The sequence below is a fragment of the Balaenoptera musculus genome, chromosome 7 (genome assembly GCF_009873245.2).
Source record: "Balaenoptera musculus isolate JJ_BM4_2016_0621 chromosome 7, mBalMus1.pri.v3, whole genome shotgun sequence".
NCBI classification, from domain to species: Eukaryota; Metazoa; Chordata; class Mammalia; order Artiodactyla; family Balaenopteridae; genus Balaenoptera; species Balaenoptera musculus.
This window is the reverse complement of record NC_045791.1, coordinates 43,937,437-43,954,218: the sequence shown is the minus strand read 5'-3', so window position 1 is coordinate 43,954,218 and position 16,782 is coordinate 43,937,437. Positions and strand designations below refer to the sequence as shown.

Here is a 16,782-nt window from a genome sequence, read left to right as displayed (position 1 = left end):
CTCTGCCAGGCTCGCTCTCTATAATTTCTCACTTAATCTTCCCCCCAAAATTATAAATAGGTATTATTCTTATTTTACAAATGAGAAAGATGAAGTCAGAGAACTCCTCCAAGATTAGATAGCTTATAAATGCTCTTTCTCAAAAGCACGTTCTTTCCAATGTGCCATGCTATGGACAGGAGACTAAGAAATATAGATGGTTGGCACTGAGTAGAGGGCTGTAGAAATTTAACTTTCTCATTAAAAACTGGAGCAGTCCAGTGATTTGAAATGCAATAAGAAAGAAAAGGATTCAAGAAAAGAAAATCTATTTTTCACTCTTCTATAGTTCAAATTGTTCTAGGAGCCCTGAAAATAAGACTACTGTCTCCAATTGGCTATATTCATTTTCTTTCAAATGTATTGAAGCACTTTTGAAGGCTGCGAAACTAGGTCAGGCAACTAAAAGCAAAATGATATCGAGATATAAAATTCAGTGTCAAAGGGTTACATCCTTTAAAAAAAGGTAAAAGGTAATTATTTGAAAGGATGTGATTTATCATCACTGTTTTTGAGAATGTTCACTGTGCTCCTGTTATACTGTTGATGCCTGCACAAATAAGTAAGAAACTTCTTATGTCATTGCTTTTAAGATCCTATTTCAAATGAAGAACATCAGAAATTAAATGTATGGCAGTTTGCGACAATTTTATTCCAACTTGCAGATGAATGATGATGTGATGCTTTAAAAAGATATTTTTTGGAGAGGAAATGGAATACATTTGAACTGGCTTAATATTTGAATCACATGCCTCCGTACAGGGAGATGAGCTTTGAACCACTGTAGAAACAGAGCCCGAGGGTGCCCTCACCTCTCTCTCTTGCTGGTGTGGAGGTCCTTTTTCATGCCTTTGTTTCATCCCACATGGACTAGCATGCCCCTTTTGTTGGCCTCCCAGCCCCTGCACGCATAATTAACAGACTTAAGCTGGTACACCACGCTCCCACAGAGACTCCACCAGGCACCAGAGGGAGAGCATGCACAGGACTGGACCCAGACCATTTTGGCACTGGCAGAGGGATTCTGAAACAGCAGCAAGGAGCTGATCGCTATTAATCTTTTCAGAAGCTTGATGCAGACGACTGCCTCCCATTCCCACCTCCTCCCACTGTTACAATCCTTCCGAGTGTTAAGGACCTCGTGCAAAACAAATTACTCGGAGTGATTACTGTTTCAGCCACTCAGATAAAGAAAGGTGTTGACTCTCTTTATTTCTGGTCAATATTAAAACTCTTCTTTCCTGATCAAGTGTTAGCTTGCCACAGCCTGCACTAGCACGTATAGGATGTCAGGAATTTGCCAAGAAAAGCACATTATTTTCACACGCATTATTTTCTTAGAATACATTCAAATAAATGATTTCATCTGGATTGTCTCCAATTAGATGGATCCCTCAACGGTCAGTCTTTATTATGTTTTTATTCAAAACTCTGCTCAGTCTTACTACGTTCTAGTGTGTCTTAACACTAATGCCTCTCTCTGAATCACGACAGTGAAGCCTTAAGTTACATGATTTGCTTTTCCACAAATAGAGGAAAAATTATTTTGAAAAAAAAAAAAAAACTAGCAAAAGTTTTAAACAATAAATTTCTGTTAAATTCTCTGTGAAGTCCAGTTATCCTTTTTACTGGAAGAGATGCATCACACCAAGTGGCTGAAACCTGAAGACTATGCATAAAACTTACACGTTTGGTTTTGTGAATAGGCAGAACATTACATGTGAACTTAAATGCTAACATTATCTGTACCAATATCAAGCTTTGGATAAGAAACAAAACAAATGTGCATGCAAAAAAAAAATTGTGTCAACACCTCTTAAAATGGTTGATAATTTCTAGTAATAACTCAGAGGCTTCCTTAAATGAGAGGGAGAAAAGCTTACCTTGCTAAAGTCAACAGTGCTGTTTTCCCTGCTCACATCATTCTTATTCTCAACACAGGCTGGAGCCGACTGAGGAGAAACAACCTGACCTGCTAAAAGAGATTGTTATTACAGAATACAAACAATTACTTACATAATTCTAGACATATTGAGTGAAATATGAATTAAACTAAACCAACATAGGTTTCTTAATGAAGTAAGCATGAAGGGTCAATATAAATAGATATATATAAATACAAATATTCTTATTTATCAGTTACAGATAGAAACGGGAGAATTCAGTCAAGAAAATGTAAACTAATTCTCAGATTAAGACTCTCAGATTAAGACTCTTTATTCTTTATGAAGAAAGAACATCTACAAAAAGATTTTAATCTAATCATGGTTTTGAAACATCAGTGATTTCGAAATTTTATTGAAAACTATTGGGATATATATGTATATGTATATGCATATGTGTATATATGACAAGATAGACATCTATTATGGTTTAATAAAGAATTTTAAATGTAATGTTGTTTTTTAAAGGGCGAATATTTATGTGAAAAGTACATAGCATATTTATAGCTTCTACTGCATCTGAAAAAACAAACCAAAGAGAAAAAATTCTTTGACAACAACTTTTAGAGATTTCTATATGAGAGGTTCAGTTAGAAATAACTTTACCTCACATACTACGAATACCGTGAATATGATATTATGCTTCTCACTATTCAATTGTGTAAGCATACTGATATTGATCTGCATGACAAGAGATCAATAAATTTGAATTGTATTTGTTTTCCATTAACACTAACCAGCAACTTAATTATTTTGTAGTCTTTTCCCCATTATAAGAAAGATTATGATATTAGTTAAGTGGACAGTACAGCTGAGAATGTGACAAAAGCTAACCAAGGGTAATTACATTCCATTATTCACTAAATATGAAACAGTCTTTTCAATCACAACTTATATGAAATCTGTCCATATTTAGCAATTAAATTATAAAAATTAACGATGCTTGCTTAATTTCACATGTATCTCTCTTTTCCCTAAACTCTCTCCATCCTCACCTGTTACTTTTACTGTGATACAAGTAATGACAACCCAGCTTCGAAGCCTTGACCATATTTTATAACCATAACTCAGTGACTCAAAAATACTGCTCTTATTCTCATCTGTCTTAGATGGGAATATTTTCTCTTCTCTCTGCCTAGCTCTTCTCTCTACCTGCCTAAATCCCAACTTTATTCCAAGTTTACCTTTAGTTTCATCTTCTCCAATTACTGAATTTCTCTAAACTGCTAGTGTATATACAAATACCTCTTCTTTAAATTCTTTAAATTCTCTTGAAATCCACTTATTCTTTGTTAACTAGAATTTAAGTGTGACTTAAAACACTGATAATTTACTTTCAAATATTACTATAATTTGGCTTTTTGAAATATTAAGCCTCTCAGGCAGGGGTCATTTATTAATAGGTACAATTTTTTTATGGTTTAAAGTTGTTATATTGCCAGAGAGTAATGGGCTTAAGATTCTTCTAAAATTTAAATATTTCACTAAACAAAGTAAAGTAATACATTTGGTGAAGATTTTTCAAATGATTTTAAAAGCAAATTCACCTTAACCCCCATGTACACAAATTCTTTTTTTTTTTTTTTAGGATATTCTTCTCTTTTGTGACCTATAGGGGAGGTGTCTTACCCTAGACTATGAGAAAGAGTTCAGTTCAGTAGAATTGATCATTGACCCTACATGATACAGCACTTCTATAAATGACATAGATTTAGAACATAAAAATCTGAGAGTAATACAATCCTAAACAATTTCTAAAGTGACACATCTATATTTTATTTATAATTTACAATATAAAGTATAATTTTATAAGTATATAAAAGTTATAATTTTTTAACATCTTTATTGGAGTATAATTGCAACACAAATTCTGATTACAGTGAATTCCAAAAAAAATATATTAACTTTAGAGAAGTGACAGACTTAAGCTGCATCAGTTATTTTCATTCTCCCATTTCTAACTGCAGCGTGCAGCTATGACTGTGAACTGTTCATTAGCAGCCATTTAATTTATCATTCTCAAAATAATAACTGTAGTTTTAAAAAAACCTTTTACATAATGCATTTGTGCTACTAACAGATGTCTTCAATCACCAGTTTCACATCATTTCTCCATATTTTCATGAGTTAGAACATTAGATATATTTAAACCTAAATTTACTGAATGTTCTGTAAAATTGAACAGTGAAATTCAAGGCATGGCTAAATTAAATAAACATATATCTGCTTTCTTATAATAACTTATTTCATGTGATATAAAACTACATGGAAGAACAATTATTTAACTCAATCAGCAAACATACAAAAATAGTCAACCCAGTACAAACTCATCAACTTTGAAGAGATTTCATTGGATAGAAAATATGCTGTAACTTAAAATTTGAAGAAATTGGATAGCCTATGTTTTCACATATATACTTTAAAAGCAGAATATTTCATAAATTACCTTCAGCCCATGAGATATGTTTAAAACATTGGCACTTGTATTTCCTCTTGTAAGTATTAATATATTTGAGATTTATTGTTCAATGCTATTCTTGTTCTGGAAATTTTACAAAATATTACCTCATAAAGTTGATAATCAGGAAGGGATTTGAAAAATATTTTCTATGACTATTTTAAGTGATATGGATAATGACCTAGTGGAGAGTATTTAACTAGCAGGAGATATACAAGATGACAGAAATTTCCCTGCTAGTTCTAGATTCTAGGTATGTGCATAGAATGTATGCTAATGCAGGAAAAAAGCATAAAAACTACCAGCCTATGACATAGGAATATAAACCACAAGTTTGATATCTCTTATATTTCAGAGATAATAGTTAAATATTAGTAAATATTAGTAGTTAAATACATTTAATCTCATCGAAGTTTAAAAAGTACTCCAAATCTTATTTCTCAATGTGTATGTTAATTTGTTAAAATGAAACAACACATATTAAATGTGTATACTTTCAAGGCAGTAACTGAAAACCTGAAAAATGCATAGGTATTATTATTTAAAAATTAAACTGAGAGGTTTGGTTTGGGTTATTTTGAAAAACTTGAAGCCTTTAAACAAAGCTTAAAATTTTATTTGCTCCATCTACCTACCTACCTACCTACCTACCTAACCATCTAAAGCCTGCGCATGAATTATAGTCTAACTACTGGAAATTTCATAAATTAAATACTTTTTATAATTCTGTTATCAACTATAATCTTTTTCTGTCTAAACACTGATTTCTTTAGTTTAGTGCAGTTATCACTGCCTTTCAGAAGAAGGTGATGGGCTTAGATTTCAAAATGACTTTCATTAACTCAAATACTATTACATAAGAAGAATCAGTAAATTTAGGTTTTGAAAGGGCATCTCTTATTTTCTCATTGATATCTAAAACAATACTAGTTCATAGAAGACAATTTTCAGGTACAGGATTTTACATTCAGCCAGAAAGTGAATATGTGTCCTAAAAGGATAACAAAGAATTTGCTAGGATTTTCCCCCCTCCAAGACAAAATAGTATAAAGTCAGGATTTAGAATTCCCATATATGTGTGGAAGTTTTATGAATGCTATTTTTTATGATAATTTTTCTAATAAATATGCCATAATGCTTTTGAACATACATATTTTTGCCTATTTCTTTATATTACCTTCACTATGCCCACTCATCACTGTCCATACTAATATATTCTATAAGTAAATGTCATTGCAATTTTTAATCACATCTGTTAATAACTAAATAACTTTGAGACATTAAGATGATTATCCAAAAAGAGACATTTACTAACTTAAAACTTTATTATATTCAGGGTAAATTATTCAAAAACTAATGAAAATTGGACACTATTGTTATTAAGTGAGACATGTTCATGACTATTTGAATGTAAACATTTGAGAAACCTAACATCATCCTTATATATTTACCATATATTTTAATTTTTCCAACCTTTTAAACTCAAAGAGTTCACCATCTTACATCCAAAATTCCAATATTTGTTATACATCTTATCAATTAAAGTGCATATTATATAGTATTCATATCAGCAACTGTTTGAGTTAATTTTCCTTTGAGTCATGAATTCATTTTTTCCTCTGGACCTCCATGTAGGGTTTATATATAAGTTAGATAAAAAGTTATTATAGGCCATGTACTTTTCCAAGGCAAATCATAAAAGATTTGGGCAAGCACAGGAGAAAACTGAGAGTAATTCAAGCAACCTCTAACTAGAAAATGGAAGCTCTGCTTTTCCGCTTGTTACACAAAAAATTTTTCACCAAGTCCACTGCGAAACTGGCAGAGTCATTTCCCTCATCATAAAGTTGTGGGGAGAGCATGAGACTATGTCAGAATTACTATGTTTTCTACTTTAAGTAGTGTCAGTATCATTAAAGAATCTCAGTATTGAAAGACAACCATAAATATGTTCTCAAAAAATGTATTAAAATTACATTAATTCAAGTCCTTACTTATAGTTTTCTTCCTCTTTAAGTAAATTACATATATAAGTATTATAAAACAGCAGCTTTTAAATTTCTATTTAGCCAAATTCAAATCAATAGAAGAAGATACCACTGAAGTATATCAGTATTTGCTACTGCTTAATCCACTGAAAATCATGTGTAATAGAAGGAAACTGGGATGAAGACATGGAGGTATATTACTATTAACCTAGAGACCAAGCTGGTTTACACTACCTCAGAAACCTTCAACGCATTTAGAGTACCCAAAGGGTAGGAGATGAGGGAGGTACAGAGATGAGATGAGCCTGTTAGAGACAGACACAAGACAGAGCAAAATAAAGAAATATAAAAATGAATGACAAAGTTACATACATGTGTAACAATACATTTCTTCATGGGAATAGAAAACAAGAAGAAAGAAAGGCTATATATCTAGAAAATGTTGATTAGGTGAGCTATACTTCAAAAACATGAAAGTATGCACACAATTAAAGTTGAAGAAAAACTGGTATGCCTGAAATAATTAATGTAAGATAAGAAATAACAAATTTAAACACATCATACTAGAAATATTTTTGCTGTTAAGACTTAGTCTTGAGATTCCAAAACTCAGTAGCAACAATACAGTCTCTCAACAGACCCACCAGCTGTGTCAACAATGTCATCCTGATTTTTTTTGGAGCAATGGAAAACACCTTTATTATATAATGCTTAATTCTATCATCTACATGAGTTTTTAAATGTTTTCTTTCAAGCAATTCTAAGAATTATTATTTGAGCTTTTTTTTCTTCAAGATAAAACATTATAAGGAATACTTTTCAAACTCTTGATATCTTATTTATGAGACCACAGTATTTAAAAAATAAGACAGCATATAAATATCTAAACACACATAAAACATTGTACATCTGAAAATTAGAAAGTACCGCATTTGTAAAAAGACGCAATTATAAAACCATAAAACTGATTTTCAAAAGCCATAAATAAAAATCATTCACAATACAGAAGTGTATATTAATTTAAGGGCTAAAATCTATGCAGGCCTAAAGAGTCAAGTCATCCCATCCTTCCAAATCTAAATGTTCTACAGTAACCTATAGTTTTGAAAGTAAGTCAGAGACCTTCTGCCCTGTAACTCCTTTTTAAGATCCTAAATAAAAGGAACAACTGGAAAGTACTCAGAGTAGGTGAGAGAAAAGATATGTGAAGGAAAAGAAATAGAGTTAGAATTATTAGTAAAGGAAACAGTGGAATGAAGACACCCTACACCTAAGGAAACTGAGTGCTAAGTTATTTTTTTTTAATGTGAAGGTTATCAAAAGTATAATAATATCTTAGAGTAAACTTTTAAGCCAAAGTCTCGAATACAATTGAATGTATGACCTAAATGATGAATACAAATACTGGTATATCTTGCTTTCTAGATCATTAAAAACAAAAGTCTTATTTTTATTTTAGAAAGTCCTTCTAGTTTCAAGAAATCATTCAAATATTCTTGATATATTTAAGTACTTTGCACAACATCCTTTCCAGAGTTCTAATGTTAAAGAAGATATGATTTTTCTATTATTTTTTTGCTGTTGCTTTGCCAAATATAACTATCACTTTTTATTGAGACATCAGAATCAGACACTTAATTCTCACAGTTCTGATGCTTAATGAAACGTGAAAGTTAAACACAGCATGGCGGCACTAAAAATGCCTGGTGAATCCATAGCACCCGGCATCTTAGCCCTTAAGAGCATGTGCAGTACACCAAGAAAAAAATTATACAAAATAGTTAAGTTAGCGTATTCGGAGGAGTGATTGACAAATTATCACAAATCACTAAAAATGTAATGAACAAAATAGTGCAGATGGAGGAGAGGAGCAAGAAAATTACTGTCTTGTAATCTATACAATGGGAAAGAACCCCATTTGGTCTTCAGATTGAAATATCTGAATGTTTAACCCTTGGGACTACTACCAAGGTAGCATGTTCAAGGAACAGGTCAACTAAGGAAGTAGAAACTTTATTCTATATGACTCTTTTAGAGTTCTGTATATAAGCATCAGTTTGTTTTCTGAGGGAATTTCAATTGTTTCATTTCTAAAGTAAAGGTATATTAAACAGGAGGGGGCTTATTTCCATCCCTATGCTTGGCAAGGAAAATGTTTTCTGTTTTCAAGTCTCTAGAAGATACTCACTCTATTTAATTCCTAGTCTATAATCTTAATTTTAAAAACAGGTCAGTTTTTGCCTGATATACGCTACTGAAGAGTTTTTTTTTTAATAATGAGAATATTATTTTTACCATTTTGGATGTATTGAAATCCTTCTGTATCTCTCTTTACTACTGCACAAAAAAATTAAATCTCTACTGCATATTTTGAAGCAGAATGTCAAATCTATATTTACAGCTATGAATTTTGATTTTTGTTTATCTAGAGTTTATCAGTTGTTAGAGTTCATAAGTAGATTGAGAACCTTAGTAATAAAGGTCTTTCACACTTCTTTTCACTTCTGGATAGGAGATTTATTTCTAAATTGGTGAAGTCTATTCACATTTTCAGAATTCTTAACACACATAATTATGCAAAGTGTGTGAGGAAGCAAAACAGAGTCACAAGGAGGTGTTATAAGCCTAGGCTTAGGAAACCACTTCTGACAGCATACTCTACAACAATACTTAATTGGATATATGAATCTTATTAGAAATGTTTCCAAGTTTTTATTACCCTAATGTATGCCTCAAAAGGATCTGTATGTGTTCAGATAAAGGCTGATTGTACAGATGGTGACAGAATCACTTCAGAACTACTCATATTCTAGTTTTCAGAAAAACTAAGCAATTGCCTGAATAAGACAAAAAGTAGGCTCTCAGAAAAACTCTGTATCTATATGTATCTATATGTGGAATTTACGATTTAAAGCTATAATTCTGTCACCTCTTCCTATGTTTAACAAAAGTTTAGAGCTGTAGCAAGCGGTGTGTCCAGGTCTACATGACATTACAAAAAATAATTCATCCAGTAAATTCAGTACCCTCTTCCCTCCAAAAACATAATGCAATAAAATCATTTGATAGTAAACGTTATCCCCAGTGAAATTTGAGATATACAGCTAGTTCGCAACCCAAAATCCTTGCATCTTTGAATAAACACATAACATTCTCATAGACATATATTTTATGGTCTGATTTCCAGTAAAGGTAATGAAATAAAGGCAGAAGTTTATTTTTATAAAATGTGCTTGCATTCATAGAGATTTAGTTAATGAGAATATTTTAATAAGGTCTTTAGAGTCACGTAGACATAAGTTCATAGTCAAAATTAGTAAATATCTTAATCTGTTTTCTTAATATCATCATATCAAATAAATGCTAGTATTGTAAGCATAATAAAAGCAATATATTTATAAGTTTCAGAATATAAAAGCTTCATTTCATCATTTTCATATATAACATATTTTAAAGCAAATTGTGATTTAGAATATGAATATATTTTAAATATATGATGTAATTCAAAGCAAGTTATAAATCCTCAAACTATCCAGTGGGATCTACAAATACAAGTTGTTATATACCATAAAGCACTCATAACACTTTTATTGAACTTAATATATGCACAACTACAGAGTCTTCAATATAACAACGTTTTACACATTCAGCCATTGAAGGGTTTTTAAAAAAATCAAATGAGTATTTCAAAAATTATTTTGCCATTTAGAACTAGTTCTGTGTTCTGAGACAACAGTACATCTAACCATCTTTATTGATTTATTAAAGTATTTCTTCTATTTGTGTATATTTGATTCAGTAGTATGAAAACTGGTAAAAATTCCCATATAAAGCAGAATCTGAAAAAAAATTCATTTTCATGCATTTGTATATAAAGCATCTCTGAAGCTTTTGAAAATAGGAGTGAAATTACATAAAGTCCATGCTGTCAATACACATGCTTAGTCTATTTGTGGAAATCGGAGTCTTTCTAGTAAAACATTTGAAATTACTTTTCATTAATTTGTATCCTTTAAAACTGGGAACTTTTATAGCTAGCGGAAGTATAACCAATTCATATCATCCTCATGATAACTTCATTTTCCTTCACAAGACTGATGGAAAGGATGAATGATAAGAGATTTCTAAGCAACTTCCTTAATGTAAAAGATGAAGGGTCAAATGGATGCAAAGAGAGAACAAAATACAGAAGAAAGGATAAGACAATCAGAAACACTGCTTTTGCTTCATGATTGCCAAGAAGTAAGTCATGAATGACTGCTAGAAAACAATGGTTGTTTTCTATCAATTCTTATCAATGGTTGTTTACTATCAACTAATAATGGCTCATCTATGTTGGTGAGCCAAGATGGTAAGTGCGGTGGCTCTATGGACATTGATGATGTAGTACTGCAAAGAGCAATGAGCCCATGAACTAGAAATCAGTCTTAATATACCTAGAGACACAAGTAATGCACTAGCTGCTCTTTTCAACTGTAATCTAGAAAGGGATTTGTTGACCATGAGCAACATGAAGCCAATATCTTTTTTTCCACAATCACTAAATGTTGATCATTATTCATTTTAACTAAAAGACCTTACATCAAAGCATTGCATTACATTCTCAAGCTATGAGACAAAGACTAGGGCCTTATTTGTGATGCAATTGACACTCAGTTTATGTTTGCTACATTTGAGTGTATAACTTCTTATTAGATAAAACGTCCCTTGCATTCTTTCATGAGCCTTTCAGGAAACTTTAAATCTTTGTTAATAAAATTTCTACAATTTGATGCCTGATAATAAAACAATACATGAATATGAAAAGAAACAATTCTACCACAACAATCTGAATTTCAATAGATCATTTTCAAGTAAGACATATTTTAAAGGACTTTGATATTTCAGACAACTATAATAAACGATAAGAGTACAATAAAGAAATATTTACCATTTTTATCCATGGAATTTGGTTCGGATTGTTTCTTGCCAATATCAGCAAAGGAACGAACAATGGGAATCCTATTGGTGAGTTTTTTCTGATTCTGGTGGTGGTGCTGTTTCATCAGTGCCTCATGGACCCTGTGGCGTACATCATCATTGAGCTGACCTGAGCTCACTTGTTGATCAAGGACCATATCTGAAGAGCGAAGGCAGAAAGAAAATGAGCACAGCTTTCCTGTAATGTTCCAGTAGTGAACCACTGAGTCCAAATATGCATACCCTAGATAATATTATTCCTCTTAAAATAGGAATGAATTCCTTTAAAAAATCTCCAAGTATGGTCTTAGAAACAGAAGTTTGTCTTTCTTTGTAGAAATGCTACACAAGAAAGATTTGGGAAAATAAACCATTCATTTTTAAATATGTAATGATCTTATGGAGTTTTATTTTTCAAACAGGAATACTTGTATCGAGAACAAAGTGCTTTATGTTCTCCATTATTCACACTGAGGAGAGGGAATAGTATCAGGAGTAATATAAATATAATTAGCATGTTTAAAATTAAAAAGTCTCATACATATATTTTAATATGGTTTTCCTCCCTTTTTCTAGTAGAGAATAATTTCCATGTTTCTTCCTTAAGTCCATCGGTTAAAATCTGAGGCAAGGAGGCTTAGGCAACTACCTAGCTGGTTGCATTTGGAGAGTAAACAATTCTTTCACATTAATATAAAAGTCAGTCCTCTCAAACCTTCCTTGATAATGTGTTTATATTTTAGAAAACCTTCTATACTCATAAAACAAAGAATAAAAGGTGAGATTTCAGAAGGCTATAACTAAGCAGATTGATATTTACCATATGTGTCAGAAATGCCTGTAAAATGAGTAGATGAGTTCTTGGTAATACAAAGATCACCTCAATAAACCTCAGTGTTGTAATTAATCTGCTTTCATATGATCAACTATTAACTGTATTTGATTTTCTGAGGTGCTAACTCCTTATGTAAAGCAGATTACAATGCATTGCCTCCCGCTGTCCCGCTGAGTACAGTGAAGATTTGAAAATTAGCAGAATCCTCCTTTCCAAACAATGTTTTCCTTCAGCGCGAAAAGGAAATGACTGGGGAAACAGACTTGGATCACTGTCCCACATTCCAGCTGTGTGGCCTTGTAAAGTTGAATAATCGCAGTGTCCTTATTTCTAAGACAGAGGTAATAGCTATCTCATAACAGCATTGTTGCCAGGACATAAGGCACCTAATGCACTGATTGGAATATTGAGGCCCTCAGTAAATACTTCCCAGTACAAGATTTTCTTTGCAATTTCCTTTAAGTGGGTTATGGGCTCATGGTTTAAATTTTTTGCTGGTTTTAAATCATTTATCTGTATTTTATAATAGTATATCAAGCAGAGGCAAAGTTGGATTTATCAATAACAGAAAACCCAAATCAAACTATCTAAAACAATAAATTTCACTGGCTTACATAACAGAAAAATCAAAGTTAGGTTGGATTTAACTCCATTTCTCTGTGATTTTGTCAGCTTCCCCCTCCTCGAGGTGTGAGCTTTAACCTCAGGCTATTTTCCTTATGGTCATAAGGTGGCTGCCAGCAGCAACAAGGAGATACACATCTTTGTTCATATCAGAGACTCTTTGCCTTTTTGTGACTTTTTCTTAAAAGGAAAGTCCTTTTCCCCCTACCCAGGAACAATTCTAAGCTCAACTGACATAGTCCTGTCTATGCTGAGCCAATCACTGACAAAGAAGATGGGATCCCCAGTTGGCTTAGACTAATCAAGAACTGCCCTTCACTGTGGAGTCATTTCCCTAAACCAGAGGTAGACAAACTTTTTCTGTAATGGGCCAGATAATAAATACTTTAGGCTGTGCAGGCCATACAATCTCTGTCACAACTACTCAGCTCCATTTTTATAGCATGAAAGTAGCCATAGACAACACGTACACAAATTACCATAACTGTGTTTCAATAAAACATTTTTATGGATACTAAAATTTGAATTTCATATAATTTTCATGTTGCAAAATATTGATTTTCTTTTTATTATGTTTCAGTCCTGTAAAATGTAATAACCATTCTTGGCTCACATGCCTAACAAAATCAGGCAGTGGCCATATTTGCACATAGAGCATAATTTGCCAACTTTGCTCTATCACTTGGCTGTTTACAATGGAAAGAGGTAGAATGCATGTCTGAGAATCAGCCATAATGTCCACTATAATTACCTCCAAAGTCTCTTCCAGTTCTGAAAATGGATGATAGTATAGAATATTTAAACTTATATCTCAGTTTTTTGGAGATCAGTAGTTATAAAACCCTTGGATTAATTTGAAATAAAGGAAATGATAAATTGTCAACATACATGACTTTACACTGCAACTTTGCTAAGATGGAAAAATGTATATAAAATATGCATTATATACTTCATAATAGGAGTTGTAAAGTAGATTATTCAGACACCAAAAGGATATCATCATACAGCAGTTTCATCTGTAAGCCATGATATGTATCCCCAGTTCAATATTCTAATCAGAATAAAAATTAATCATGTAATAAAACATGCACATGGTTATAGTTTTTCATTCTTATCAAAGCACAGTCTTTCCAGGCCTAAGCACTACAAAAAATAAGTCACTAGCTTCAAAGTTTTTCAGAGATAAGGTCTTTATATAAAACAGTTACACAAGATAAAGTAAATAGAAAAGAACACTTATCTGCTTATTAGTCAGAAATACATAGTAAACTCCTTTAAGGTATAACATCACCAAGCAATGTCTTAATGAACTGGAAAAGTTAATCAACTTGCTTAAGAATATAACTTATGCTAAGGTGAAATTTAAGTATCAAAGGGAATGTGATTCACTAATCACTTGCATTGTTCTCTTCACCACTGTAATATATATTAGTATTAACCTTGAAAAGTAAGAAAGGATAATGGGCCATAATGGCTTTAGGCCCAGAGTCAAGACCAACAATCTCAGCAGGCTATGATGCCTCAATAATACAGTCCAGCCTGCCAAAGCTCAATGCCAGGATCTGGATGATAAGAGAAGAAGCAAGAAGAAAAGGGATAAATCGGTCACAGTCTTCTAGCACTAAACAGGCTCCAGAAAAACTAGCAGAATTTGTGTAGAAAAACCTCAGAAAGCGAAAAAATACTTTTCATCCTAATCAGGCAATTATTTTATCATGATCAATCCATTTTGACTATTGAATGAAAGCCTCTAGAGACCATGAGATTTTACAGACTCTATATAAATCTCCACCTCTTTAAAGATGATCATATAACTGCTTTGTCTTAAAAATCCATTGTCTTCAAAGATGCTGGGGGAGAAGTGGGCAATAGGGGGTTCTAAATTTTACAGTTTGGTTGACACTACTAACAGGAGTGTATGTAATAAAAATGTAAACTACCATAAGAAAACTTACTTTCCAGACCAAGGATGGTAATAGCATAGGCATTATAAAATATATATATGGCTATTAACATACTCCCAAATCTGCAGAGTATATTCAGCGGAGCAAACTATGGATTTTTCCTTTGATGAAAGATTTTAAACAACAAGAGTTGTTTTAATGAGTTGAGAACTATGATTGCTAATCTGTCCATGGTACTAACTTTGGTTTGGTTTTAATATCTTACCCTCATTGACAGCAATAGGTTAAAGTAGACATACTACTTTAATATTTCCATTATTAATCTTTACAGTGCTGAATTTAAAAGAGATTAACATAAACTGTAAAATTTCCTATAATTTATATGAATATAATTGAGAAGCATTTTTAATACAATTAATCTCCATATCAGAATAAATCAGGATAAGAAAATATATCTGGAGAATTTTGGATTTGAAAAGTTAAGTAATATTTTGAAGGAAGAAGTTTAAATTTATTGAGTTCCTTAAAGCATTGGGAAATAGACACTTTTAAATTAACTTTATCCAAAAGAAAATCCTACTTTAATTACACCAGAAATTCTTGACAGACCTGCCAGATACAAATGGGATTTTCTCCTGCTAAGTCTACAAAAATCTCTTTAAAGAATTATTTAAGAGTCTATTAAAAACATATCAGAACATTGATATAAAAATCCTTGACCATTCTAAAACAATATCTGGGTCATATTCCTCTACTAGGAAATGTCTAGAAAACATTAAGCTGCAGAGCCTGTGCATTTGCAAAGTACTAGGGCTTAGAGCCCTTAAAGATAAACTATTATATCTAGCTTTTGCAAAACAGAAACTAGTGACTAATACATTAGCAACTGCCTAACATATAGAAAAGTATGATAAATAAGAGGTGAAGAAAAAGTTCCAAATCTTAAAGTTAATCACTATAGTCCCAAATTACCATGAAACAGAATAAAACAAAATTTATGATTATAGATTAATCAAAAGAAATTATTCCCATCTCTGCAAGTGTTACCTGTAATGTATCACTTTCTATTGATCTGTTTATAAAATGGAGGAAATAGTCTCCTCCCTACCGCATAAGGCTTCTGTGATAATTAAATATAGTAATGGATGTGAAAATACAAAGTTAGAGGTCTTCAAAATGTAAAACGTTTACTACACACTTAGTAATACAGCTAAATTGTCACAAAGTAAAAATATCAATAAGTAAACAATAAGAAAATAATTACAAGCTATCAGAGAAAATGTATTAATGAGATTTTATTGAGGGCAGAAATAAATACCTTTGGATTAAATACACTAAATTAAAATTACTCAAAGAGAGAGAATCTCTTCTCATTAATGATTGAAAAGGAACCTAAGGAAGTAACGATCAACACAGGTACTTGTAATGCTATTTTTCTACATGGTGTTAACTCTAAACTACTGACCTTTTCTGAATGGCAGTTTACACTGTTGTACACTGAAAATGGGACATTAAAAACGTTGGTCTACTTTGGAGGCAGAAAAATACAGACTAATTAGAAGAGAAGAAAGAATACTAAAAAGCTATTTGGGATACTGAGACTTCCACTGAACTACTTTCATTTGTAAGAATAGACTTAGAAAATGTAACTTGCTTTAAAAAGCTAGATTCAACAGAGCTAACAACCTTTACATATTCTACAGAGTTGAGCTTGGGGAAGAGGGCAGGTTTAGGGAAAGGAAGCATAAGTTTAGACAACAAAACAAAGCTAAGGTGGTAAACAACAGAGTTTTAGTCAAAGGATAACAGGAGAATATTTCCTGGTAGAAATAAATTCCTAAAGAAAGCATTAGAAATTACATGTTTTAAGAAATTTAAAGCCTGGTAAAACTATGAAGAGAATTTTCTGAGGCTAATTTTGCCTGGTTGAGGAATTTGACAGCTTCATTACATACAGCCAATCCAAAACTCATTTGAATTAATCCATTTTCAAAGGTAATGCCATCACTGACATAAGTAGCAGAAATAAACT

General features: G+C 32.0%; 1 protein-coding gene across 7 annotated transcripts in view; it reads right to left on the bottom strand.

The window, feature by feature from the left end:
- The window catches only part of SLC4A10 (solute carrier family 4 member 10), a 302,199-nt gene that overhangs the window by 114,246 nt on the left and 171,171 nt on the right, over positions 1–16,782 (bottom strand). For 4 of the 7 annotated variants that reach the window (XM_036858559.1, XM_036858555.1, XM_036858558.1 and 1 more), the window contains exons 6-8: positions 11,359–11,547; positions 1,923–2,014; positions 852–941 (exon numbers count right to left, since the gene is read on the bottom strand). In XM_036858559.1, coding sequence (XP_036714454.1) covers positions 852–941; positions 1,923–2,014; positions 11,359–11,547 — 371 coding nt within the window. The remainder of the gene's footprint in view (positions 1–851; positions 942–1,922; positions 2,015–11,358; positions 11,548–16,782) is intronic. The other 3 variants (XM_036858557.1, XM_036858560.1, XM_036858561.1) reach the window with 3 other exon arrangements.